Source organism: Camelina sativa, chromosome 10 (assembly GCF_000633955.1).
Source record: "Camelina sativa cultivar DH55 chromosome 10, Cs, whole genome shotgun sequence".
NCBI lineage: Eukaryota > Viridiplantae > Streptophyta > Magnoliopsida > Brassicales > Brassicaceae > Camelina > Camelina sativa.
The window spans coordinates 10,322,804-10,348,194 of record NC_025694.1 but is presented as its reverse complement, the minus strand read 5'-3'; the positions used below and the strand labels follow the sequence as shown (position 1 = coordinate 10,348,194).

At 35.4% G+C, this 25,391-nt stretch overlaps 8 protein-coding genes across 16 annotated transcripts in view; 5 read left to right on the top strand and 3 right to left on the bottom strand.

Moving 5' to 3' along the window:
• On the bottom strand, positions 3,857-5,722 carry LOC104718313. Of its 6 annotated transcripts, none has more exons than XR_002033789.1 (5): positions 5,618-5,721; positions 4,748-5,297; positions 4,601-4,669; positions 4,428-4,484; positions 3,857-4,198 (listed from the first exon to the last, which is right to left on the bottom strand). XR_002033789.1 is itself a non-coding variant. In XM_019231326.1 (5 exons), exons 2-5 carry the CDS (start codon positions 5,255-5,257, stop codon positions 4,117-4,119), a joined length of 738 nt encoding a protein of 245 aa, XP_019086871.1. In that variant the 5' UTR covers positions 5,258-5,297; positions 5,618-5,722; the 3' UTR covers positions 3,857-4,116. The 6 variants fall into 6 exon arrangements, 4 of the variants coding, with proteins under 4 accessions (XP_019086871.1, XP_010434340.1, XP_010434339.1 ...); XM_019231326.1 differs by having other exon boundaries at positions 4,398-4,484; positions 4,601-4,659; positions 5,618-5,722; XM_010436038.2 differs by having other exon boundaries at positions 4,593-4,659.
• Positions 5,819-9,430, top strand: LOC104718312 (protein FAR1-RELATED SEQUENCE 1-like). 3 transcript variants are annotated; one of them, XM_010436034.1, is made up of 8 exons: positions 5,819-5,970; positions 6,331-6,402; positions 6,486-8,461; positions 8,559-8,666; positions 8,740-8,808; positions 8,884-8,919; positions 9,022-9,072; positions 9,177-9,430. In XM_010436034.1, the coding sequence occupies exons 1-8, from the start codon at positions 5,892-5,894 to the stop codon at positions 9,258-9,260; spliced, it is 2,475 nt and encodes an 824-aa protein (XP_010434336.1). In that variant the 5' UTR covers positions 5,819-5,891; the 3' UTR covers positions 9,261-9,430. The 3 variants fall into 3 exon arrangements, with proteins under 3 accessions (XP_010434336.1, XP_010434337.1, XP_019086870.1); XM_010436035.1 differs by lacking the exon at positions 6,331-6,402 and having other exon boundaries at positions 5,884-5,970; positions 6,403-8,461; XM_019231325.1 differs by lacking the exons at positions 5,819-5,970; positions 6,331-6,402 and adding an exon at positions 5,996-6,096 and having other exon boundaries at positions 6,403-8,461.
• LOC104718311 lies at positions 9,520-11,292 on the top strand. Its single transcript, XM_010436033.1, has 5 exons — positions 9,520-9,836; positions 9,923-9,997; positions 10,087-10,212; positions 10,308-10,519; positions 11,084-11,292. Exons 1-5 carry the CDS (start codon positions 9,678-9,680, stop codon positions 11,100-11,102), a joined length of 591 nt encoding a protein of 196 aa, XP_010434335.1. The 5' UTR covers positions 9,520-9,677; the 3' UTR covers positions 11,103-11,292.
• LOC104718310 lies at positions 15,868-16,768 on the top strand. Its single transcript, XM_010436032.2, has one exon. It carries the CDS (start codon positions 15,908-15,910, stop codon positions 16,598-16,600), a length of 693 nt encoding a protein of 230 aa, XP_010434334.1. The 5' UTR covers positions 15,868-15,907; the 3' UTR covers positions 16,601-16,768.
• On the bottom strand, positions 18,941-19,849 carry LOC104718308. The gene is made up of 3 exons (XM_010436031.1): positions 19,599-19,849; positions 19,435-19,509; positions 18,941-19,335 (listed from the first exon to the last, which is right to left on the bottom strand). The coding sequence occupies exons 1-3, from the start codon at positions 19,758-19,760 to the stop codon at positions 18,991-18,993; spliced, it is 582 nt and encodes a 193-aa protein (XP_010434333.1). The 5' UTR covers positions 19,761-19,849; the 3' UTR covers positions 18,941-18,990.
• LOC104718307 (protein OSB2, chloroplastic) lies at positions 20,115-22,240 on the top strand. 2 transcript variants are annotated; one of them, XM_010436030.2, is made up of 7 exons: positions 20,115-20,654; positions 20,751-20,889; positions 21,035-21,140; positions 21,386-21,489; positions 21,605-21,752; positions 21,864-21,928; positions 22,013-22,240. In XM_010436030.2, exons 1-7 carry the CDS (start codon positions 20,245-20,247, stop codon positions 22,142-22,144), a joined length of 1,104 nt encoding a protein of 367 aa, XP_010434332.1. In that variant the 5' UTR covers positions 20,115-20,244; the 3' UTR covers positions 22,145-22,240. The 2 variants fall into 2 exon arrangements, with proteins under 2 accessions (XP_010434332.1, XP_010434331.1); XM_010436029.2 differs by having other exon boundaries at positions 20,116-20,654; positions 21,380-21,489.
• LOC104718306 (multiple organellar RNA editing factor 1, mitochondrial) lies at positions 22,305-24,343 on the bottom strand. Its single transcript, XM_010436028.2, has 5 exons — positions 23,910-24,343; positions 23,560-23,657; positions 23,396-23,461; positions 22,636-23,303; positions 22,305-22,546 (listed from the first exon to the last, which is right to left on the bottom strand). Exons 1-5 carry the CDS (start codon positions 24,278-24,280, stop codon positions 22,523-22,525), a joined length of 1,227 nt encoding a protein of 408 aa, XP_010434330.1. The 5' UTR covers positions 24,281-24,343; the 3' UTR covers positions 22,305-22,522.
• LOC104718304 (glycine-rich RNA-binding protein 4, mitochondrial-like) overlaps positions 24,529-25,391 on the top strand; it is a 2,331-nt gene continuing 1,468 nt past the window's right edge. Inside the window, exons 1-4 of the mRNA XM_010436026.1 lie at positions 24,529-24,724; positions 24,962-25,030; positions 25,141-25,247; positions 25,324-25,363. Coding sequence (XP_010434328.1) covers positions 24,589-24,724; positions 24,962-25,030; positions 25,141-25,247; positions 25,324-25,363 — 352 coding nt within the window. The 5' untranslated portion in view covers positions 24,529-24,588. The remainder of the gene's footprint in view (positions 24,725-24,961; positions 25,031-25,140; positions 25,248-25,323; positions 25,364-25,391) is intronic.

Sequence of the window (25,391 nt, the reverse complement as noted above, 5' to 3'; positions counted from 1 at the left end):
TTCTTACAGCTGCTTTTGTTGTGTCCTTCTTCCTTGCAGTTTGAACATGTCATGACACGGTGGTGACGTGATAACGTGGTGTTGGAGCCAGAAGCAGTCTCAAACTGCCCTTTCCGCCTAGCATGGTTATTTGGTCTCCCAGGATTGCCTCGTCTCCATGGAGGAGGCAACACTCCTAATCTGTTTACTTTTGGCCACAAGAGCTTGCCTTGAACAGGCCCAATACCATCGCAGTATATTAGCTCCCACATTCTTGCTGTGTACCAGTCCACAACATAATCTTCGACTTTCTCTTTCTTCCCTTAAATAACCTTTGTCTTAGCCTTTGCACATTGGTCTTCAGTCACTGTCAAACCGTACTCCCTCAAGATCTCTGCAACCATCTCTTGTTTGGTAATTTTGGGATTCCTTCTCAACCTTTCTCTATACAACCAAGCAATTGTTCCTTGCTTCAACATCTTCGAGTACCCTAATCTCACACAAGCATGTTCTTCATTGTATATTTTAACTTGCATCTTATGCTTTTTCTTGTCATACGAGCAGTAGCACTTCCATGGACATTTGACATCAGTGGCAGAACACTTCGCACCAATCTTCAAACTTTTTGACCTATAAAGCTTGATGTCGTATCTCGTTTTCAAAGAATACCTCAACACAGCTATCTTTAATTCTTCTGGGCCATTGAATGTTTTCCCCAATCTCAAGAGTTCTTCAGGATCTTCAGCTTCATGACAATCACCATTTTCATCACAATCGTCTTCATCACCACTGTGTGATAGAGGATCTGGAATCCTCTCATCATCCCAAATCTCATCTCCACTATCTGCATCATCTCCATCTGCCTCGTCTCTCGCAGCTGCTCCAAATTCAGCTTCAAAGTCTTCACAATTTTCTTCCTCGACTCCTGCATCTTCTTCACCTACCTCAACATTTTCTCTCCCATTTCCTTCCCAATTGTTTTCTTCTACACCTACATTTCCTTCCCAATTGTTTTCTTCTACACCTACATTTCCTTCCCAATTGTTTTTTTCTACACCTATATTTCCTACCCAATTACCTTCCACACCTACTACTGGTTCTACAACTACAATGGCCAGTTGGTCAGATTGATGAACTTCTTCTTCATTCTCGTCTCCATTTACCTCGTCTGCATAACCAATCTCATCACAATCTTCATCGCCAGCCACCGTACAATCATCCCCACTAACAGCCTCACGATCTTCTTCAATATCTTCACCCTTCTTTCTTTTTCGATACTTCTTTTTCTGTTTCGGTTGACCAATCTCAGTCACTCCTTCGACTGGGTTTGAAACAGGCTCACTCTCAGCTGGGTTGCGAACCGTTGCATCCGCAGTCTCCATCGTTTCCATTGCCTCCTCAGTCTCCGCAATCTCCATTGCCTCCTCAGTCTCCGCAGTCTCCATCGTCTCCATTGCCTCCTCAGTCTCCATCGTCTCCATTGCATCCACTGTCTCCGCCGAACTCAGTCTCATTGACCACCGAGTTGGAAGCTTCCGTCCTCCTCCACGGGTTCTTGCCATCGCAATTGGGGTTAACGAACCCTAAAAATTGATTAGGATGTCAATTTGGGGGTTTACAAACCCTAAAATCGATTTTGGGGTTTTAAGTTTCTTCGTTATAAGAAACGACTTCGTTTTGGGATAAACGGAGACTGTTAACGAATAGTTAACTCCGTTTTCGGATTTTTAACGGTGATTAACACCATGACTAAATTGGCCAGGTCAACACAAGTTTGCTATTTAATGAAAGGGTCAACCCAAACTTAGGGATTAAAATGACATCTTGAAAATTCAGGCTTTTTCGTCCCAAATTTGAAAGTTCGGCATTTTTTCGACATTTTTCCCTAAAGACAATATACTCACTTTTGACCCAAACAAACTAAAATATCATTGCTACTTGTTTTAGCAAATTAAGATATCTTCAAGTCTTTAACCAAGTAGACATAGTCAAATATTTTCTGTATATTGATCAAATCTAGATAACTATAACTCTATAAGTATATTTACTGACGACTATATGAACCCACTATTCTAGCATAATAAAACATCATCCATAAACCTATTTATAGATAAGGTAGACATGTGTTTACAAGTTAAAAAAAAAAGGAGTTATGTTATATCATCGATGTTCCATTCTTTATGTATATGTATTGATTAGTCAATAGATTATGGTAGGTACACAGTGCACATGGCTAGGAATCAAACACATGAAGCTGAGTCAAGAGTTCGTCCTCTTCACCATCTTTTTCCTTCTCATATTTCTCCACTTTGTCTATTTATTGATTTATTTATGTCGATTGTATTGGCCCATTGTTTTTGATAGTTGGTTTATTAATTAAATCATTTAGTCGTAAACCGTAACACATATTACCATAATTTGTGTTTGTGCGGGCAGCCGGGCACAAATGGTATTCAAGGTTTAACAAAAAAGAAAAAATAAAAAGTAACCGGCCCATGTGAACGTTACACATATGACATATCATATCTATGCCTAGTCTTGCATAGAAATATACGCCCGTTGGTGTCTAAAAGACTAAAACAAAGAAATATATGTCAATTATATATACTTAAAACTGTGGAAAATCTCTTACCCAAGTCCATACTAATTTAGAATCTGAAAAACTAATCATAACCCAAATGTTTTTACACTTATAGATGTTTATAATGGTTTAAATATGATTAAACTTATAGTGATAAACTTGAAATCTGTCTCCTAATTTTATGATGATCTTCTGATATATTGGATCAAAAATCAAAAGCTACCTCTAATAGATAAAAAGTGGATGACCGTGAGTTAGTATATAATATGAACTCTTTTTGAGTACAGTGTAAGGACTTCATAGTGACTATATTTATACTATATTACTATGTAATATATTGTGGATCTATAGATAATAAGTGTATTTGACATAATTACGAGTTCCACGATATATATATATATGGTTGATAATCCATGTATGGAACATTCTTGTCAAAAACAACCCTCTTTATAGTTTTGTTGTAAAAATTGTTATATAGTTTATCGATAAATTTATCATTTTATAATACGGAAACTTCAAATGACATAGATCACGCACATGTCCACATTGACGTAAATAAATAAAACCAAACATGATGAGATCTACCACGTATATACGTGCTCAGTGCTCTTAAAGCATGATGAGTTTGATTGTATCCGTTGTAAAAGAAAAGATTAATTAGTATCCACAAAATGTTTTGAAATATAAATATGATATTCGGACCAAAAGTAAAGTACATATAAACTATAGTCTTCACCCTGATCAAGTCATCATTGACCAAAAAGTATATACATAATTACATTAACATATAGACTTAGTGTGTAAAGCACGTGATCAGCAGTTTTAGCAGGCCCATCATTCGAAACATCAAACATGTTAAGAAACTACTTATTATGCTAAGAGAAGTCATTATAAATTTATAATATACATATATATAGTTTCTTCTTCTTTTCTACTCGACGACAACTACAGTACTATTTTTCAAACGGTTAAAGAATATGTAAAAAAAAAAGAAGATCTAACATAGATCCGTGAATTCATACATTCACTAGTTTGAACTTTTTTGGGAATAATAATAGCGTTCCCGTGAGAACAGAATAAAAGTGTTTATATAATTATAAATGTTAGTAAAAAAGTATACGAATGGAATGAATTATCAAACCTCACTTGTAAAATATAGTTGTGGTTGTGGAAGCATATAGTTATTAACGAATCAAACCGAAACATTCCTACGAACACATTTTTACTTTATATAACAAACACACATGTTTCTTTCTTTTTTTGTAGAGAGTAACTTTTAAGTTTAAGATTCAACCAAAAGTAGATGTATTCTTGAGTTAAACTTAAAACCTAAACTTACAAGGTGGAACATTCAAAATTTTATGTATATGATTTGCTTTCAATGAAAGAGAAAAGAGAGTAATCACTAGATATCAAATCCAAATGCAAGAAAGACAATGAATCTTTGACCTTTTCCTTTGATCATCATCAGAGAGATACAAAAAAGGTTTTAGAGATCATTCAACTTGCTTTTGACCTGCAGTTTCTGATAATCCAATTGGCTTCTCGCTTCGGTTTTACATCTCCAAGCTCTTCGTGAACATCATCGTCGTTGAGCCCATCCTGTCATCTCCAAACCCACAGGCTTTGAAGAATGGCCTGACAAACATGTAAATTTATCAGTAGACATATACATAAGGAATTCTGCATCCACCAAATCCCATAATGATACCAATTCTACCCATATTCAAGTTAGCATCAACAAGATACCGTTACCATATCCGTGGTTAAAATATATCACACTGTCTATATCTTTTGATCATAAACCTAGCGTGAAAGACTACAACAAAAAACTCACAAGTTGCTAAGGATGAATGGTGGTAGGTACCTTTCATCCTCGAAGCAGAGAGCTGCTATGTCGTAGATGTCTCTGCTTGTGAGAAGCCTATTGAAACAGTTATTTCAATGAATGAGGCAATTTGCTATTTCACGAACTAACCTTTACGAGAAGGTCAAGAGATTTTGAGTAAAGCAAAATCATAGTGGATTATACCATCACACCTGACAATTCTGTTAACTATCAGTCTACCAACTCCCATCCGTTGTAGTGAAGGTAAAACCTGGAAGACACTGAGACCAAATTACACATCTTAGCACCAAAGATAAAGGTATTACAGCTCGAGTAGACCATCTATAGATAAAAAATACCATTAGATCATGGATAGAAGCAGTCAAGCCATGATCAGAATAAGCACGACCGAATCCAACAAGCTGTCCAGTAGAAGGAGTGAGAGGTATCGCATTCTGCAACAAGTCTCCCAGAGAACTCTCATCCTTGTTTTGTTTCCTAAACTCTGAAGGATACAAAGATGTTTCTTCCTCAGAGTACAAAACAGCATCATGAAGATCCGCGTGACGAGGTTTGCAAAACACAGAGACAACAACATCACTACGGGAGATAGCTGTACGCAGCTTCTTCATGTCAACAATCTTCTCGACGTTGCTGCTGCCATTCTCTGACAAACGGTTGCAAGAGTGGTTACAAAGTGAATACAAATTCCTCAATTCCTCTATGTTTATATCTTTCTTCAACGTAGAGATATAAACAGGTATGGATCGAGGCAATGCTGATGCAGCATCATCAGAGTTTCTTCTTCTTGCCCACCTCAATTCCATAGATACAAGAGGAGAACTACCAACACAACCGGCCAAACCCATTTCTACTAAGCAATCTTGATCACACACAGTAATGCACCATCTATTCAATCAAAACAGGACATGAAAAATCAAAATCTCACAAGTACCAAACCTTCCTTAACCTATCAAAGAGTTAATTCTTGAAGAAACTAGAGACTAAATAAAATCCACATTCCACTCACGCCTTATTAGCTAAGGAATTACACAAAGTTTCAATTTTTATGGGTTTCCAATGAGAGAAAGATAGAAAATTTCTCAGAAACAAGCTCAATCAACATTACAAGACGCAAGCTTTACTGTGAAATCTAACTACCAGAAGCTTAAATCTCTAAGATTTATCATATATATTCAAAAAAAAATCAACTAAAAAGAATTCAAAACCTGGGGAATAGTTCTGTCAATCCGAGCAAATCAGCAGTTTTTTTCCTCCAATTTCGTATTTTTCCATCTGCGTGGGTGTGTGAAGTCGTGAGGAAGAAGAAGATAACCAGAAATCAGAAAATCCAAATGTGTGGCTTAAGATTTTGCCCGGTTATTGAAAAAAAGAATCCGGTTAGGCTAAAATAACCGGAGGAAGAGGTAAGAGAACCGCGAGTATAGAAAAAGCGAGTACGACTCCGACTCTTTTGCCCTAAAGATCAAAAATTCCGCGGAGATGAAAATAGAATCTGTACTCGCCTCCGGTCATCACTCTCTCCTCCTGTCTTCTTCTTCTTCTTCTTCATCATCATCATGTAATCATATCTATCTTTATTATTTCTCTCAATAAATATATCATCTTTGCACTTTAATGAACTAGTTTCTTGTTTACTCTGTTTATAGATCCTTCATTTTTGAGTTGCTTAAATCACTCTTTCAAGGTTCTTGCTTTGGGACAGTTGCTTAGTCTTAAAACATGAGTTTCATTCTATTGTGTCTTAGACTCTGTTATAACTATTTAGGTCTGATGATGATTGGAGCTGAATTTTAGATAATGAGTCTTTGTATGGTTGACTTTTCTTAGTTGCGATGATTCGTTTCCATTTCTGAAAGATGTTTTTGCTTACCATTTTGATGTTTTTGTCTGATACTAAGTTTCAATTGCTCCATTGTAGATGGTAAAGTTATGTTTTTTTTCATTAAAGTTTGCAACTTGGAAGCTAAGCTGACCATGGTTGTTTCAACAGGTATGATTTTGATCAAAATGGCTTTTGGTTTTGAGGGGTGAAGGGATTGAACTAATTGAGGATTGGTTTCGAAATGCTGTCAGGAGAGTGTAGTAATGTGCAGTTGGATGATCATAGGACTAACTTAGAGATCAATGAAGGCAGAGAATTTGAATCTAAAGAGGAAGCATTTGAGTTCTACAAAGAATACGCTAACTCTGTTGGTTTTACTACCATTATAAAAGCTAGTCGTCGTTCAAGAATGACTGGGAAGTTTATCGATGCCAAGTTTGTTTGTACACGATATGGGAGCAAGAAGACTGACATAGATACTACTGGTTTAGGTATTGATGGGTTTAACATTCCTCAAGCAAGAAAACGAGGTAGAATCAATCGTTCATCGTCCAAAACTGATTGTAAAGCATGTTTACATGTTAAGAGAAGGCAAGATGGGAGGTGGATTATTCGTAGTTTGGTTAAAGAACATAACCATGAAGTCTTCACTGGTCAAGCCAAGTCCTTGAGAGAGTTGGGTGGGCGTAAAAAGCTTGAGAAACAAAACGGTGCTATAGTGAAAGAAGTGAAAATCAGAAAGCTTTTAGCTCTAGAGGATGGGGATGTGGAGAGACTTTTAAACTTCTTTACGGATATGCAAGTTGAGAACCCTTTCTTCTTTTATTCCATTGATCTCAGCGAGGAGCAGAGTCTAAGAAACATTTTTTGGGTTGATGCAAAAGGCAGATTGGATTATACTTGTTTCTGTGATGTTGTATCCATCGACACTACATTCATCAAGAATGAGTATAAGTTGCCTCTTATGGCTTTTACTGGCGTGAACCACCATGGACAGTTCCTGTTGCTTGGTTGTGGATTATTATTAACAGACGAGTCTAAATCTGGATTTGTTTGGGCCTTCCGGGCATGGTTAAAAGCGATGCATGGATGCCAACCTAGAGTTATACTTACCAAACACGACCAAATGCTCAAAGAAGCTGTTTCAGAGGTGTTCCCATCTTCTAGTCATTGTTTTTTTATGTGGGATACTCTTGGTCAGATGCCAGAAAAGCTTGGTCATGTTATGAGACAAGAGAAAAGCTTTATGGATGAGATAAATGATGCTATTTACGGGTCTTGGAAGAGCGATGGATTTGAAAAGAAATGGTGGGAGGTAGTTGATAGGTTTCATGTGAGAGACAATGCGTGGCTTCAGTCCTTGTATGAAGATAGGGAACATTGGGTTCCTGTGTATATGAAAGATGTATCTTTAGCGGGAATGTGTACAGCTCAAAGATCAGATAGCGTGAACTCTGTTTTTGATAAATACATTCAAAGGAAAACTACATTAAAATCATTTCTTGATCAATACAAGACGAAGATACAAGAGAGGTACGAAGAGGAAGAGAAAGCGGAGATTGAGACATTGTATAAACAACCCGGACTTAAGTCTCCTTCACCATTTGGGAAGCAAATGGCTGAGGTATACACACGTGAGATATTCAAGAAGTTTCAGGTGGAGGTGTTGGGAGGAGTTGCTTGTCATCCGAAGAAAGAAAGCGAAGAAGATGATGAGGTTAACAAAAGGACTTTCAGGGTTCAAGATTATGAACAGAACCGTGCTTTCGTTGTAGGGTGGGACTCTGAATCATCTGAAGTTGTCTGTTCTTGTCGATTGTTTGAGTTCAAAGGTTTTCTTTGTAGGCACGCGATGATTGTTCTGCAGATGTCTGGAGAACTTAGTATTCCTTCTCAGTATGTGTTGAAGCGTTGGACAAAGAATGCTAAAAGCAGAATAAACATGGAACTTGATCAGATAGATGTAGAAGCAACCAAGGCTCAACGGTACATGGATCTTTGTCTCCGTTCTTTGAAATTGAGTGAGGAAGCATCTTTATCTGAAGAGAGCTATAACGCCGTGATTAATGTGCTGAATGAAGCTTTAAGAAAGTGTGAGAACACGAGTAACTTGATCCAAAATGTGGAAGAGTCAGAATCGGTTATAGCTCAAGATCTTCCTATACATGAAGAACAGAACAACACATATGAGATGAATAAAGACGATAATGTAGCTGACACAGGACAGGTTTGGTTTTCTTCTCAGATGGTTTCGTGGACTACTGATCTCTTGATCTTTCCCTTAAGGCCCGTAATTAGTCTAACCTGGCTTTCTCTTTGTGAAGGAACATTCATTGCAAGAAGTCTGGAAAGTAACCGCTTTGCAAGAACAAAGAAACCGATACTCTATTCTCGATGACTACCTCAGTTCCCAACATATGCCTCATGAAATGGTATACGAGAATAGTCATTTACAGTATAAAAAAGGTTCAATATCCAAACTTAGTTCCTCTGTGTTATTTACAGGGACAAATCAACCCGATGGCCTCAAATCGCAATGGATATTGTACTGTCCATCCAAACATACACTCGCTGGTAAGTGTGTTACCGAGTTTTGGAAATAGAGTCTCTGAGATATATTGCTGATTTTATATGTTAATCTCATTGCAGGGGCAATCCATAACTCATCAAAGGCTTTATGGAACTGTAAGTTGTTCTCTGAATCAAGTCAACATGACCCTTGTTTTGATCTCATATATGAATTTGAGCAGGTTTGATTATATAGTTTATATATATAAATTGTGGCAGGAACAATTAAGTTTCAGACCAGAAGCTATATATGAAAGACTCCAAGACATGGTAAAAGACTCGAACTACAACTTTTAAAGCTAACTCAAAATTTCAGGTGTTTCTCTATTTACAAAGGAGTCAAAAAGAGTTTGTGTTTTATTCATGAATTTTAGGGACAATCAGACGTTAGACATCATCCGCAGCAACATTGCAATGCTTCAAAACATCAACAATTCAACAGGAATTTCACTCACTGATCAGTCAGTCACTAGCTCTTCCGTTTTCAAGCCATTTATTTTTTTTAATTTTACTTTCGATGATAGAAATGAATATATGTGTATATACAGTATAGACAAATGTTGCAGACTTGCAGCTTAGTCCCCTGTAGATTAAGGTTTATTATATTTATCTCACCTCATTTTACTTACCAAGTTACCAAAATAAAATTGATGATATTTTTTTACCCAAGAATGTTGTTTTTATCGTTAAGAGTTATAATATATTTTCCTATTTTTGTGAAACCCTAGAAAAATATTAAACATAAGCATAGTCACTAATTATTTTGATCTCCCCCATCTCTAATAGATTCAATATTCATCACTACGCAACAACAATCACATTTTCTTTTCCTTTTTTTTGGGATTCATAGCTTCTCTCTCTCTAAAATATATATCATGAGTAAACCGAGATGGTTTCAAGTATTAACAGAGGAAAACTTAGATGGATACTGCGAAACGCATGGCGGTTTCCGAAAAAACATCTTCCGGTTCGAGTCATGCGACGTTGTGTGCCTCGACGGCATAGATCCGTACCATATTCAACCTCATGTTCAAGTATGTTCTTCGTATCTATAAACCCTAATCACATTTTATGTTCGTTCGTAATTATAAAATCTTCATCTTGAATTACTTAAATGCAGGTGGTGACCTTGTTTGATGTTAACGGTCTTTACATGGAAGAAATCTCTAATATCTTTGATTGTTCCCAAATTCAAGTAACACAACATATACAATTACCTCCATCTATTAATTTTTCTACAATTCTAAGGACTTTTCTTGAACACTTAATTTTTTTTTTTATAAGAATAATGGTTTCGTTGGAGAGAAGGGGCTGATAGCGTTGAGGCCATGGCGGGGATGTGTAAGATCTAAAGAAGGTTGTACTAAACATGTCCGTGGCACTTCCAAGTTCTGCTCTTTCACATGCAAGGTCCCCATGTTGTTCATATATTTTTCTCAAAAGTCACGGAAAAAAAATAAAGACTGAATGAATTTTTTTATCTAAAGACTGGTGTTATTTAGCAGGTGGAACATGTTTTGGAGCATGAAGGTGATTTTTCTAGCATCACTAGAAATTGTTCGGTGGATGATTCAAGATCAAACATATCCGAACATGTTGGTGATCTATCGCTCCATCCATGTGGTGATCCAGAGAAAATTTTTCCACTCAAGAAGAGGTCTCGAAGACGAATAGAGTTTTATGACAGTGACGAATTCGAAGAAACCTTTGCATACAGGTATAAAAAAGGATTTTTCTCTCTTTCTTGTGTTACTAGTTTTAGAGATATGTCTTGGTTCTATACATTGTTCACAACATTTTTTTTTTGGATAATATATCTTAGCTTGAGATCAGGAGATTGTTTAGTAGTCTTTGGCTTTGCAATACTACATGTTGAGAACCCTCGGCATCCACAACCGATAATAACTGTAGCCATGTTAGCTATCGAAGCAGGAAACAAATTACAAGCCTAACAAGTGCGCTCAGTGCAATGTCTGAGACATGCCAAGTGAAATGAGACACTATATAGGTTTGGAATTATTTTCAAGGGAAGAATTTTAGTTTGTTTGTTTAGGGGGACTATAGGTTTTTTCTTTGTAATATGTGCTTGTGGCAAGATAATGAAATAACTAAGCATCAAAGTAATAGAGATTGAGAAATGAACACAACATAATAAGCTTAATGATAGCAAATGCGAGTTAGGATAGGTGTTGAGAGCTACGTTGATGGATGCTTGATGATGCGTGCGTGTTTTCTACTTAAATTGATCATTTTAATGATTTTTTTATTCACATCTCTTTAGACCTCGAAGGAGAGCATGATCGAGACCAGTCTTAGGATCTGGTGATGACTAGGATGCGCAAATATGAAGTTAAAATGCTGGTTATAGAAGAATGTTTTGGGATCCTTTTGGAAAGTTTCGTTCGGTTTTAATACTTTGGCTCTTTTGTTTGAGCGGTAGCCTACGGATGATGTAATTTCGTTTTAGTTGTAGACAACTGAAAAATTGTTGCTTAGATTTAAAAGATTTAGACTTTGCTTTTACATGATTGAGTATTTCGCATGACAATTCCTTAACATGATTGACATTAAAGATCAGGCCCGGCGTTTGAATTTGTGCATGGTTTACTCTAATATGTTATAAAACGTTATTAATTTTTAATGTTAACAAAAAAAAATCATAAATTCAAAGTATCTTGAATAATCGTACGTATATACGGAAATCGTAATATTTTAACTGTCCAAGAACAAACAAGTTTGAGTATATATATAATTTTAATAGGCTTCTCTATAGTCAACAAACAAGTTTGAATTCAAATGAAGGATCTCAGAGGTGTAACACCGGAAACCACAAGTATAAGTCACATGTAAACGACTTGATCATAGTTTGAACATTGGCGAGAACTGAGATTTGAGTTTTCTGGTGCAATATGTATTACAAATTAGCTAAAATTCAAATTATAACCTAGTCAATCATTCTAAATTGTTTACATCTATATTTAAAATGTTCTAGTTTTTCAGAATTGAAGTATATGAAACTGGACGTATAAGATAAAATTATGAACATTGTAAAAAGAAGATATATAAGAACATTTGATATGTCATATGTGTAAGTTGTTTTCTGAATCAGTCTGCATAAAACACACTTTGATCTCATCTCATATGAAGTTAATTAGCAGGTCTGATGTTGAAATTATTGTGCAGGAACAATCTAGTTGCAACAAGAAGCTTCGATCAAAACGTTTCAACATACTGTACATGAAAGGTTGCAAGATTTGGTAAAAGACTTTAGCAGAGCTTTTTAGCTTTTCTAGTTTTCAGATGTCGTATTCATGATGTTAGGGACAGTCGGGAGTGTTAGAATAGTGATGGTCTCTTTCTCTTAGTTTGTAATTCCATGTTATATCTTCTCCAATCTCTGAAGACATGTTGTATATAAAATTTGATGGTCTCTTGATTTGTAATTCGATGTTAAACCCGGAATAAAACATTAATTTACATTATATATAAACTTCTTAGCAAACTGAATTAATTAGACATATAAACCTTTATAATCAATAGATATACAGTATGTAAATATCATAGTCCATATATATTAGCTCTATTATATTGATCACTTTTGTTCATTAGCTTGCAAGCTGAGACATTATGTTATTCCAAGGAAAGCTAGGACTGGAAGTCAAATAGGAAGAGAGTATAGAATTCCAGATGGATACCTCCCTCACAAGAAGAGAAATCGAGGCGGATAGCACTTTGTGTTTTTGCTTTTAGTGGAGGTGTTAATCAGTTCAATTGGACTTACCTCCTAAGACAGAGCATTAGAGTTAAGCAGTGTGTGCGGGGTAACAGTCTCTTAACTATTCAGTTTACATTTTTTATTTTGGTCTAAAAAAATGTTTCATTTGGATCTTATGTTGGGGTCAGTAAGTTAGGCTTTTTAGACTGAGTACTTGTTTCTATGAATATTCAGTATTAACTTAACTCTTAATAGGGTAACGTGAAAAGTGAAAACTAATGCACTTGTGTCGTTATGTACATAGAATGTACCTTAAAACTCATTCTTTTTTTTTTCTTAAAAGAATTTTATTTACATAGGACAGTAATAACTTGGAGCAGCAAAATTAGGGGAGGCAGTGTATTCAATTCAGATATTCTTTTTGTTTTCCAGTGGTAATTTTGGATACCGTTTCAACACAAAATGGATTGGTCAGGTAACAACTCTGTGATTGTGGCTTATCACTAGGCTATTTGACAGGCATCGAATTTTGTATGTATAATGGTTAATTGAGTGTTAAAAACAAAATAAGATCCATCTCTAATTTTTTTTATAAACAATATTCATATATATCTAGTAAACCAATGAATTTAAAAAGATACGGTGGGAGGTTAGGTAAAATACTCATATATATATATATATATATATATCTTGTAAACCAGTTCCTTGAACATTGGCGAGAACTGAGATTTGAGCTTTCTGGTCAACATGTCTTACAAATTAGCTAAAATTCACATTACAGCCTAGTCAATCATTCTAAATTGTTTACATCTATATATAAAATGTTCTAGTTTTTCAGAATTGAAGTACAAAAAATGAATTACTGGTCGTTCAAGATAAAATTATGAACACTTACATAATTTTCGTAAAGCAAACCTATTTTACCAATAATCATAAATCCTTATGCATCATCATCTATTCTCCAAATGCAAATCTTTCACATATGCAACTATCCTAAATACATCTCTAAAAAAGTTGGCTGAAAATATTTTAAAATGCAAATAGATGATTTTTTTATAATTCAACTAGTATAAATAGTAATAAAGAAGATTTTAACATGAGAAACGAGATTACTAACGTGTACGGTGTTCTTCCCAAACTAAAATCGTTGCACATATTGAAGCAAATCAATAGCCCAAGCGGGTACTAAATAATTAGTGCATAAATTTGTTTTAATAAAAAGAAAAATTTAATTACCATAGACTTGGTAAAATGTGAGTCTAAATAGCGTTTCATTATATATTAATTTGATATCTTAATCATGAGAAAATTAGTTCGTGTATAAAATAGTACTGTATATATATATATATATATATATATATATATATATATATATATATATATATATATATATATATATATATATATATATATATATATATATATATATATATATATATATATATATATATATATATATATATATATATATATATATATATATATATATATATATATATATATATATATATATATATATATATATATATATATATATATATATATATATATATATATATATATATATATATATATATATATATATATATATATATATATATATATATAATAAGATGCATACCGAAGAGACAGGAAATCATCAAAGTCAAGTCTTCCTACCTAGTAGCTATAGGATCATGCTTGATGTTATCACCATTTGTCGAGCTTCCTATAAAATTGTTTTCTTTTATCACTCCATCTCCATCCACCTAAAATATTAATATTTTTCGTAGTTCCTAGCTCGAACATTGGTGAGAACTGAGTATTGTGGTTTATGGTCAATACGTTTGACCAACTCACTATTGACTCTTCAACACATCTTCTATTGGCTGTATTTGTAGTTTTTGTCATTGACATTTTTTGTTTTGTTTTATATACTGTGAATCTAGTCCGATCCGTACCATAGATTTCGTTATCTATACCAAATAGTCATGAAATCATATGAGTATTAATGGTTTTTGCTACCTGCAAAGAAATAAAAGGATATCATTATGTAATAGAAGTTATGAAAGTATTGTAGTTTTTTTTCCTAGGTGTTAAAGTAATGCAAATCAAAATTATTTGAATATTCTATGTAGAATTGCTAATTTGGGCATTATACTGTATCGTACATAATATATAGTTTATAAGTGTTTGTATTTTTTTTTTGGGAACGAGAGGAAGCTTCATCAAATAAACCCACCGCCTAATTGACGGACAAGTGACAGCTCATTAACGGTAACTAAATCTACTTTAGGGTTCTATAAAAAATGACAATAGATATACTTATGCGTGATTTTTCTTATAATAAAGTAGCATAACTGACGGGAGAAGTACTGTATCACGTTGGAATGATAAACACAACAATAAAATCGTTATTTTATAATTGAGTTTATATTATATAATCTTAAACTTGTAACGACGTAAGCAGCTTCTCTCGTCATTGCTGATCACACCATATCAACAACAATCGTTAGAAACTACTTTTCTAAACTGAGAGTTTGCTGCAGTATGTATTTTCTTGAGTCTGAAGCAAAGATTAATTCAGTCGCTCGAGCTTCAAAAAAAAAAAGAAAAAAAGACCATAAAAATGGTGCCATTCTAAACTTTCAACATTATCATTTAAAAAGCTCTGTCTTTGAAAAGAAGTATGAATTACTGGTCTACCAAGAAAAATAAGAAATTACAGAGTTTTGACTAAATTAGAAATTAAAGAATTTTTAATAAAAAATCATTACATAGAGATAGTTTTATTTTTCAGCAAGTATATAACGACGATAAAATTTTCAAAGTTACCATAGACTTGGTAAAATGTTAAATGTCATTCATCGTACAAACAGTAATATCATAATCATGAGAACATTATTAGGTTATAAAACAATATATAAAAGATGCATTGACCAGTAAACGATCAAGAGAACCGAAGAGACAAGGAAATCATCAAAGTCAAGTCTTCCAAGCTATAAAATCATGCTTGATCACCATTTGTCGCTTTCTGTTAAATTATTTTCATTATGACATTATCACTCCCTCTCTATCCACCTAAAATACTAGTCATATTTTTTGTACATATATGAATAAAGTATTGAAATTAACCTTACATACAACTTAACGCTCTTATGAATAGCTATTTTCTATACCATAAGTTAGTTAAATTAAGAAAACATTATGCTAATACCTTATATTCAAATACTAGTATATACAAATACTTCTTCAACACTCAACACGATTTACACACACTGCCCAATTAATTCGATTAAAGCTATTTATATACAAAACATATTAAAATCTTGATGGTAAAAGTCAACGTCAACTACCATCAAGAGTTACGTCTCCTACCCGCATATAAAGTAAACCTTAATCCTATCTTCAATGCAATGTATACACCAAAGAAAAGAAAACAAAATTGACGATAAAAAAAAAAGTTCGATGAACAACATTGGAGAAGACCAGTGGTTACAACACTATGAACAACACCAAATTCAAGAGATTACTCCGTGCTTCAACGACACTAACATGGCGTCATCATCGGAATCGTTCCTTGGAGAGAGTGCAGCGGCACGAGAAGCTGCGGGAAGGAGGTCTAGGGCTTCGAGGAGAGCCATACCAACGACCCTCCTAAACGCAAACCCTAGCAATTTTCGAGCCTTGGTTCAGAAATTTACGGGACGTTCTGCCGGAGGTGAATCCAACCGCAGAAACGGTCCAGTGACTCTGGATTTCCGATCTCCAACTACAATCTCTAGAGAAACTATCTTTCCGGTCGCCCACGATCGGAGTAATTTCGATCATGATCACGTGCTTAACCAACACGTAAGTAACGAGCAGCATCACGTGACTTGGTCAGGTACAGAATCAGCGATGTCGTACCAGCTAGGAGAGGAAACAAATTCGGCGGTTCATGGAAGCGGATACGATGATCAAGATCATGATCATGATCATCCGAGGGAATATTCCGTGAATAGTAGTTATGATGATAGTATGGATCACATGGATTATTATCATGATTTCCAACGTGAGACGGCAACGTTGGAGGAGTTCATGATGAGAGATCTTGATTTATAATATAGCTTGTTTTTAGTCATTAGATATTAAAGATGATTATCATGAATGTTACTTAGGGGAAGAATAAGTGTTTTAGAAATATTGCTTTACAATTCCAGTGAGCATTTTCTAATAATATTTGTTGAATAAAATAATATGTTTTATTATTGGATTATGTAAAATTTTGTACGAATCACTTGACTCAATTATCTGGTTAAATACTTATAATACTGATTTAGTATGGTGATTGACCTAAAGCTTAAAAGGTTTAAGCTGGGTCGGCTTTTAATTAACATACTACACAATGCGTTTGTGTTGTTTATGCGTAGTGTAGATTATTTGCAATACTTTAAATTAGGGATTTCGAAATTACATGTACTTTTCACAAATATTTGTCAGTATAATTTCTCTAACCTTTTGTAATCTTTAACCACCTTTTGAATCTTCAAATAATTAATGTATAGAACAAAAATATGTTTTCGTATGCGCTTACGTTACCACGTGCTATGTAAAATAAAAATATATTTCGAAGACACTGTCACAAGATTCACAACCGCACGATCATGAAATGAAATTTCCTGGTTTATCATAATTTTTTTTTTTTTTTTTTTGTTAAAGTGCGTCTGGTAGTGGGATACTCATCAATTCGTTTATCGTAATGTTACTATTGTGTAATTGTTTTATGTTTATTTTAGTAATATGCCTATGTGTGAAGTGTGAACTGAATAAAATAGAAATAAAAATATCATAATTAAACATGGAAAAGTACTGACTAACAGAACCGAATTAAGTGAAGCTGTAAGATGATGTCGGAGACTTTGTCATATACAACGCGTAAAATATCGTACTGGTGAGGAGAGTTATTTTATGCTGTAATCTCCTCAGTGAAGCCGACAAAGAGAATGAATAAAAGAAACGGCCAAAAGCATCGTCAATTGTACCATTTCTGCAGTCAAAACTTTACACGTATTTCATGGTCAAAGTTTATGACCAGTCCTAATTATGTATATATCATAATGTCAACTTTGCATCAACTATTGTTAAATTCTGTTCACATTTCAATCACATGCTTAGAAGTTAGAACTTAGAACCCGTGGTTCATATGACCTGATTAAATATTTTTATCTAAGCTGTCATACGTGTAATAGGTGTCGGACCCATTGTGGTTCAATATTCGTTCATGTGGTATTATTAATCCGACTATACAATTTTTTTATTAAAAACTAGATTATCTGTAATCATCTTTGGTACAACAATCACTTAACGATTTTGGTAATTATCAAACAAGTCATATCATATCATCGTCGGGAACTCCATTAAGAATATGAGAATGGTTGGACTCGGAAAAACCTCTAAATTTTCGATTTAATTCATTACTTCATAGTTCATACAATAACAGGCTGACCTGATCAACACGCGTAGATTTTTCTAACATTTTAAGCTAAAAATGTCCTATGGATTATGAATAGAAATATATCATACGTGTATATTATTCCATTATATAATGTGAATATAGAATACATTTGTATTATGTAATGCAAAATCACCAAAAACGCGTGGTCCAAAAATTTGTTCGAAAGGATAGAGTAAAGTAAATGATTAATCTTATCTTATAGATCAGTTTCAATGAACAATTATCAAATCCGGTTATCTTCGAATATTGGTAGCATTTTTAAAATATATATTATAAATGTTGTAAATAACAAAACTATTCAGTTTAAAAAATATTTGTATTTCCATAATTAGTCTGAAATTTCAGTTTAGATTTTCTCTAGATATTAAAAAAAAAATCATGCAAACTGTTGTTGATAGCAATTGTTAAAATTAAGAAATGATTAAGCGACCCTTGAGCATTAAAGTAAGGACAATTAACTTCCTAGAGAAGCAAAACAACGACCAAGTCAATAAAAATCCTAGCTAAATTTAATTGTATCATCACCTAATTAATTATAACAAAACAAAAACGTTACTGTATTTTTATGAATTTTGAAAAATACGGCTATAGCGTGAAAGGTGAGACGTTTGTCTTTACATGTCAATTTACGAAATGACGACCGAAACCAAATCAATCTACGTGTTCTTATGTGCATAGCGTTTAGCTGTTTAGCTTTTTGTTCTTTTTTTCACGATACGCGATACTAGTTCTAAGTTTATACACACCCATCACTCTAACAAACAATTAATTTATGTTTAGCCGATGTCTCATTTAGGTTGTACTTGTACACAGTTGTAGGATGTTTAATTTTGTGCTTAACTAGCATAACTTCGGTTATTGTAGTAAGGGATTATCTAGCCAAAGACTAAATAATCACCTGATCTTAAGCTAAGATCTATATCTATATATCCACACACAAAAAAATAAAATCATGTGAACAATGTGTAGAACTACTAATTAAGAGATATCTCTAAAACTAGTAAGATGCATAGATGTCTTCGTCGCTGTCAAAAAACTCTCTTCTTTTTCGAGACCTCTTCTTAAATGGAAAGATTCTCTCTGGATCACCACAAGGATGGATTGATAGATCACCAACATGTTCGGACGTTTCTCTCGAATCATCCTCCGACCAAAGTCTAGCAATGCTGGACAAATCACCTTCATGCTCCAAAACATGTTCGATCTTGCATGTGAAAGAGCAGAACTTGGAATTAACCCCACCGACATGTTTGGTGCAACCTTCTGTAGTTCTTACACAGTCCCGCCATGGCCTCAACGCTATCAACTCCATCACTGCCTTCCCTGCAACGAAACCATGATTCTGTAAAAAGAAAATATCAACCATGTGTTAGAGAATAAATTACCTTCAGAGATACTTATAGATATATAATTAAGGGGTAATTTGTATATCTTTTGTTACTTGAATTTGGTGACAATCAAAGAGATCAGAGATTTGAATCAGTTCAATGGCGTTATGATCAAACATGGTGGTCACCTGCATGAGTTCAAAGATGCAAATTGTTACGATTTAAAAAAGTTTGAAGATTTACAATTAGGGTTTATAGATAACGAGAACATACATACTTGAACATAGGGTTGAATATGGTACGGATCTAAGCCCTCGATGCACACCACATCACAGGACTCGAACCTGAAGATGTTTTTTCGGAAACCACAAGAATGCTTTTCACAGTTTCCATCTAAGTTTTGCTCTGTTAATACTTGAAACCATCTCGGTTTACTCATGATACCTAAATCTATATACTATGTGATTGTTGTTGCGTGATGATGAGGAATCTATTGGAAAAAAAAAATGAGGGACGACGATACCTATTTTTCTTTAGGGTTTCTAAAACTAGGGAAGTACGTAGATGGCTACTGACTCCCAAAAACCTTAAATATATGACTTTATCAATTGGGCAATATGCTCTGACTCCCACAGATGCAAGGATGATCCCATAGAAGATATGTAAAGAATAGAAAGAAAGAAAAAAACAAATCCTGATATTGAGGCCCATATAAGGCCCAATTAAATCCGTAAATTAAACTGAAAAATTAAGGTACAGTTATCTTCCGCGCCAACTAAAAACGACAGTAATCATCAAATCACTGTCTGAAATTTTTTTCTCCCTTTTGTTTCCTTAAACCCTTTGAAGAAGCAAAATTAGGGTTTCTCTTGTTCTTCGCAAATTAGGGATTTTTTAATTTTTGTCATCGTTCTCATGAAAAGATGAATTCGATTTCCAAATCGTTGACGAGAATCGAATGTTCGCCATTTTTTCATCCCAGACCTTCGGAAACCCTTACCGGAAAACGGATGACCTCTCCGCCGCAAATCCGTTTCTACACTGCGGCGGCCGTCGGCGGTAAAAACGGAAGTGGAGGGAAGAGACAAAGAGCCAAAGCACCGGAGGTGGCGACATCTACGAAACCGCCGGAGATTGTTGCGCCAGTTACGGCGACGAAGGAGAATGGATTGGCTCGGCCAAATGAGATAGCTTACGAGAGTGAAGTGGCGAATTGGGTTAATCTAGTTGGGTTTGTTGATCAACCTGTTCAATTCGAAGCTTCTTCTGATGGTAAATGCTGGGCTGGTACTGTTATTTCCCAGAGGTCTGCTTCAGACTCATCTGCTTTCTGGTACTTTCTCCACTCTATCTATTACTCAACGATGAGATTTTTATTTGTAACTTTTTTTTTTTTTCATATTTGAAAGGGTTTGGATTTGTTTGTCAGGATTCCGATAATATTTGAAGGTGATTTAGCTAAAACGGCAGCTCGGTATTTAAAAAAAGACGATCAAATCCATGTCTCTGGGAAGCTGTTTATAGATACTCCTCCTCCAAATATGACTTATGCACAAGCCAATGTCCAGGTGTGAGCCTTAAATAGTAATTTGATTAGATTTCATTTGTATGGAAGTGTTTGAAAGGGATGGGAAGCTTTATAACTTGTGTAAAGAGTACGATGTTGAATAGTTTTATGGAATCTATGTAACTTAAGGTGGTTGTTTATAACAGGTGTTGGTCCAGAATCTTAACTTTCTACAGCCTACATCTCCGTCTGTGGTTATTTCATCATCTGAAAAGGAAGAAAGTGGTGGCATCGGCATCAAGAAGCAGCCTGGTATGTCTCATGTAATGTTTCCAATAGACTGTTTTCATTGTCATGATACATAATTCTATTTTCTAAACCTATGGTATGTGTGTGTGTGTGTTAGATCTGAGCAAAAATCTTATGCAGCTAGTATTTTTACCTTGTGTAACGAGTTTCCTCGAAAAAGCATTTTCTTGTGAACTCTTTCTTGGCATACAATTGTTTTTAACTCTCTGTGCTAATGGTTTGATAAATTTTTGACTTTCTAGCTACAGCTAAGAAGGACGTAGTCATGGATGAAGCTTCAGATTCTTGGAATCATCTCACTGAAAATCCTAAAGAATGGTGGGATCACAGGGAAAATAAAGTCAATGGATTGGTAAGTGCCCAATGCGCTTTACTATTCATCATTATCTCACTCACATTCTTTTGATATGGTGTCTGCTAAATCTCTCTAATCGTTCTCACTTCTCGGTTGTTGTTTCTGCATATAGGTAAAACCAAGGCACCCTGATTTCAAGAGCAAGGACAGTAGTCTCTCACTGTGGCTCAACAAGGCTCCTAACTGGGTTTTGCCGAAACTTGAAGGACTTGAGTTTGATGTTCTTGTCCCCAAAGCCAGAGTAGTGAAACAACTTAAAGGTAAAGTTTCCAATCTTTTCCATTTTTATATGAAACTACAGAAACAAAGTTGTGTACATTTTATATGGCATCTGTTCATGTATAACCGAAATCTGATCTGAGATGGTGTAGGAGAAGAATCATGGAAGGACTTAGTTCAAAACCCGGATAAATGGTGGGACAATAGAATTGACAAGGTAAGTATATTGATATCAGTTTCTCGTTTTTTCTTAATCAACCTTTTGAAGAAACTGACGATATTTGTTTTCTTTTGGTTGTAGAGAAATGCAAAAGCCCCTGATTTCAAGCACAAGGAGACAGGTGAAGCACTGTGGCTAAACGAGTCTCCTACTTGGGTGCTACCAAAACTACCACCACCGGTCAAGAAGAGACAAGAAAGTATTGTCTCGTAGCCTTAAAAACATTAATCTCCTTGTAAAGAGTTACAAAGTGTTTGTTTACAAAATTCGTCTATTCTCTATTCAATTTGCTGATTAGAGTTTGCGTTTGATCTTTTAGTCAAAGCTTCTAGTGTATATATGATAGCTAAAAACGTTTATAAAATCAAGCAGATTAGATTCAGAAAGAACGTTTTGCAAGAGTGTTTCTAAATGACAGATGCAACTAACAACGTTTATCAAGCTCAACTTTGGAGAAAAAGGGGCAAACTATTGTCTTACAAAAAAGAAAGATGACTAAAAAATATTTACTATAAAACTTAATAAAAGGCCTTGGACACTCCTCTCCTTATTTCAGCTCGATTCACTGCATCATGCATCATATCTCTCTGCCTAGTATCTTCTTCCCTGTGGAAACTGAAACACAGGACCATCTCAATAACAATTATGTGGAAAAAGGAGTTCCTACTGAAAGATGCAATATTCATTTGTGGTCAAGCACTTACTTGATCAGAGCCGGGCTGGCCTGCTGGATTATTGTTGTTCCAGTCTGGATTCCTCTGATCTGCCTGTGGAAATGTTTGATTCTGCTCTTGTCCAGGTCCAGAATATCCCTGACCAGGCTGAACATAACCGGTATTTCCAGCTCCAGAATATCCCTGACCATGACCAGGCTGACCATAACTGGTACTTCCAGCCCCTGGTGCAGGACCATAGTTTCCAGCTCCCGGTGGACTGTAATTCCTAGGTCCTCCTTGGTTGTAACCTCCTTGTGGCCCTTGGTTATAGTTCCCAGATCCGCCTTGACCATAACTGCCTTGTGGCCCTTGGTATGGAGGCACGGGAGATCCCTGGCTTTGATTATAACCTGCCTGATATGGAGGTGGTGGAGATCTCGGGCCTTGGTTGTAACCTGCCTGATATGGAGGTGGAGGCGCTTGAGTTGCCTGACCTTGTCCTGGAGGGCCATAGCTCTGTTGAGAACCATAGCTCCCTCCACCACCTAGCATTGGCGGTTGCTGACCATACTGTGGGTTTCTTTGGTAGTTTTGAGGACCTCCTCCTCCTCCTCCTCCTCCTCCTGTTGAACGGTCAAACCTAGGACGGGGTCTCATTCTGGTATTCTGAACTGGTGGTGGCCTGTGTGTGATGACTCCATTCTCGTATTTGTCTCCTGAAAACATGAAACAGAAACATTATTTGTGTAAAGTTCCAGAAGTTAATAATCAAAAAAAAGAGACGAGTTTCTAAAACCCAAGAGCTCACCTCCATACTCTTTGTTCACGGGATCAATGTAGGAATCTGGCAATATGAAGACCACTCCAGGTAGATCTGTTCACATACCGTATAACAGAGTATGAGTAGTCAATATCTGGTGAAAAAAAGTTACTTCAAAGAATCAGAACATATATTATTAGAAAATTACATACCCTTGAACTTTTCTGATTCTTGTTCAGTCATGGTCGCCTGAAAACCTTGGTAAGTAGTTGTGCTACAAGCGTACATCCTCTGCTTGGCCTCTTCCACACTGACTCAACCACACCAAAAAAAATAACCAATAAAATCGCCTAAACCAATACAAATGCCACAAAGAACATACACACAAAATTTGAAGCAAAGCTACATAACAGTGAATCTCCCCTGTTCACCCCTAAAAGAAACCACATTTAAGACGAAACAAACAACAACTCAATGAAATTAAAGACTTGTTCTTTGGACAAATTAACCCAAAGCAACCAATCTAACTAAGAAGCTTCACTTAATCTACGCATATACTGACCTGATACCAAGTCCTTGAGCGCAAGTTTGTTCATAGGTAGCGACCATTTCCTCAGGAGACTTAGGATCATCCTTGGGAAAATCCATAGTGATAAGCCAGTGATTGTAATCACACCCTTCGAACAACACAGTGTCTTCCGTTATCTCATCACCTTCTTTGTAAAGCTTGAGCTGCCTCGTCGAATACAGTCTCGCCGGAGCTCGAGTGGCTACTTCAGTCGATCTCCCTAAAACAGATCTCTGTCGCACCGAAGACAGAGAATGGAATTCGGACGCTGGTGCAATGGAAGCTGGGGAGAGAGAAATTGATCGGTTAACATAGGAAGTCGCCGTGAGTAAAGCTCGTCGGAGACGGTGAGATAACATAGCCATCGATGCCGGAGAGAGAAATGATGAAGAGTCTCAAAGTTTCTGGAAGCTTTAGAGAAAAAATGAAATTAGGGTTTTTGTGTGAGGTTTTACAAATAGGTTAATAAATAAGTAAATTACCTTCTAAGTCCTTTCTTTTAAAAATGTTTTCAAATTGTTGATCAGAGTTTCAGATTTGATCAGATACACCCTTACGTATTCATTGGGCCTTAAGCTTATACTAAAACGCTGTCGTTTTTCGAAGTCTTCAACAACGGTTTTAAAATATCTTCTTCTTCTTCTCTCTCTCTTTCCGGCGACTGTGAATAATAATGTGGTCGGCGACGTTATCTTTCCCTTCCTTTGTGGCTTCTTCATCTTCTCTACCAAATTACAGGAACCGTAGGTTTCCGAAGATAAAAGCTTCGCTTTTTAATTACCCTCTCGCGAGCAAAATCATGGTCAGAAGTAAGTTTTGGACTTCTCTTTGTTTTTAGATTCGAATTCTTCTAGCTGAGATTACGATATGGTTTAAGTTATTGTTCCAGGAGAAAGTTTTCGATTCTGGTTTTATTTTGTGAAGGATTTGAGTTAGGATTGTGACTGTAACATGTGATTAGCTCTTGTGCTGGAACTTAGCAATCATTAGTGAAATTGAAGTTGCTTAGGTGATTTCTCTATCTTTCTTCGCTTTGGAATTTTCAGATTTACCGTTTTCCACAAGTGAAGATTTTCTCCAAAGGGAGTTTTCAGCTTTTGGAGAGATAGCTGAAGGTGTGTGTGTGTTTAGCTTTATGTGGTTGCATTTGCTCTGTTTTTGTTGCTTGAAAGGTTCAGGTTTATGGCAATTGATAAAGTTCACTCCTTTTATCTTTCAAAAACAGTTAAGCTTGTCAAAGATGAGTCAATGAAGAGATCAAAAGGTTATGCTTTTATTCAATTCAAGTCTCAGGATGATGCTTTTCTAGCCATTGAGACCATGGACCGTCGGGTAACAAAAAGCTTCTTTTCAACAAAAGCTTAAATGAATCACACGAGTTTAGAATGATCCTATTTTTTTGTTGCAGATGTACAATGGCAGGATGATTTATATAGACATTGCGAAACCAGGGAAACGTGATTTCCAAGGGTTGCC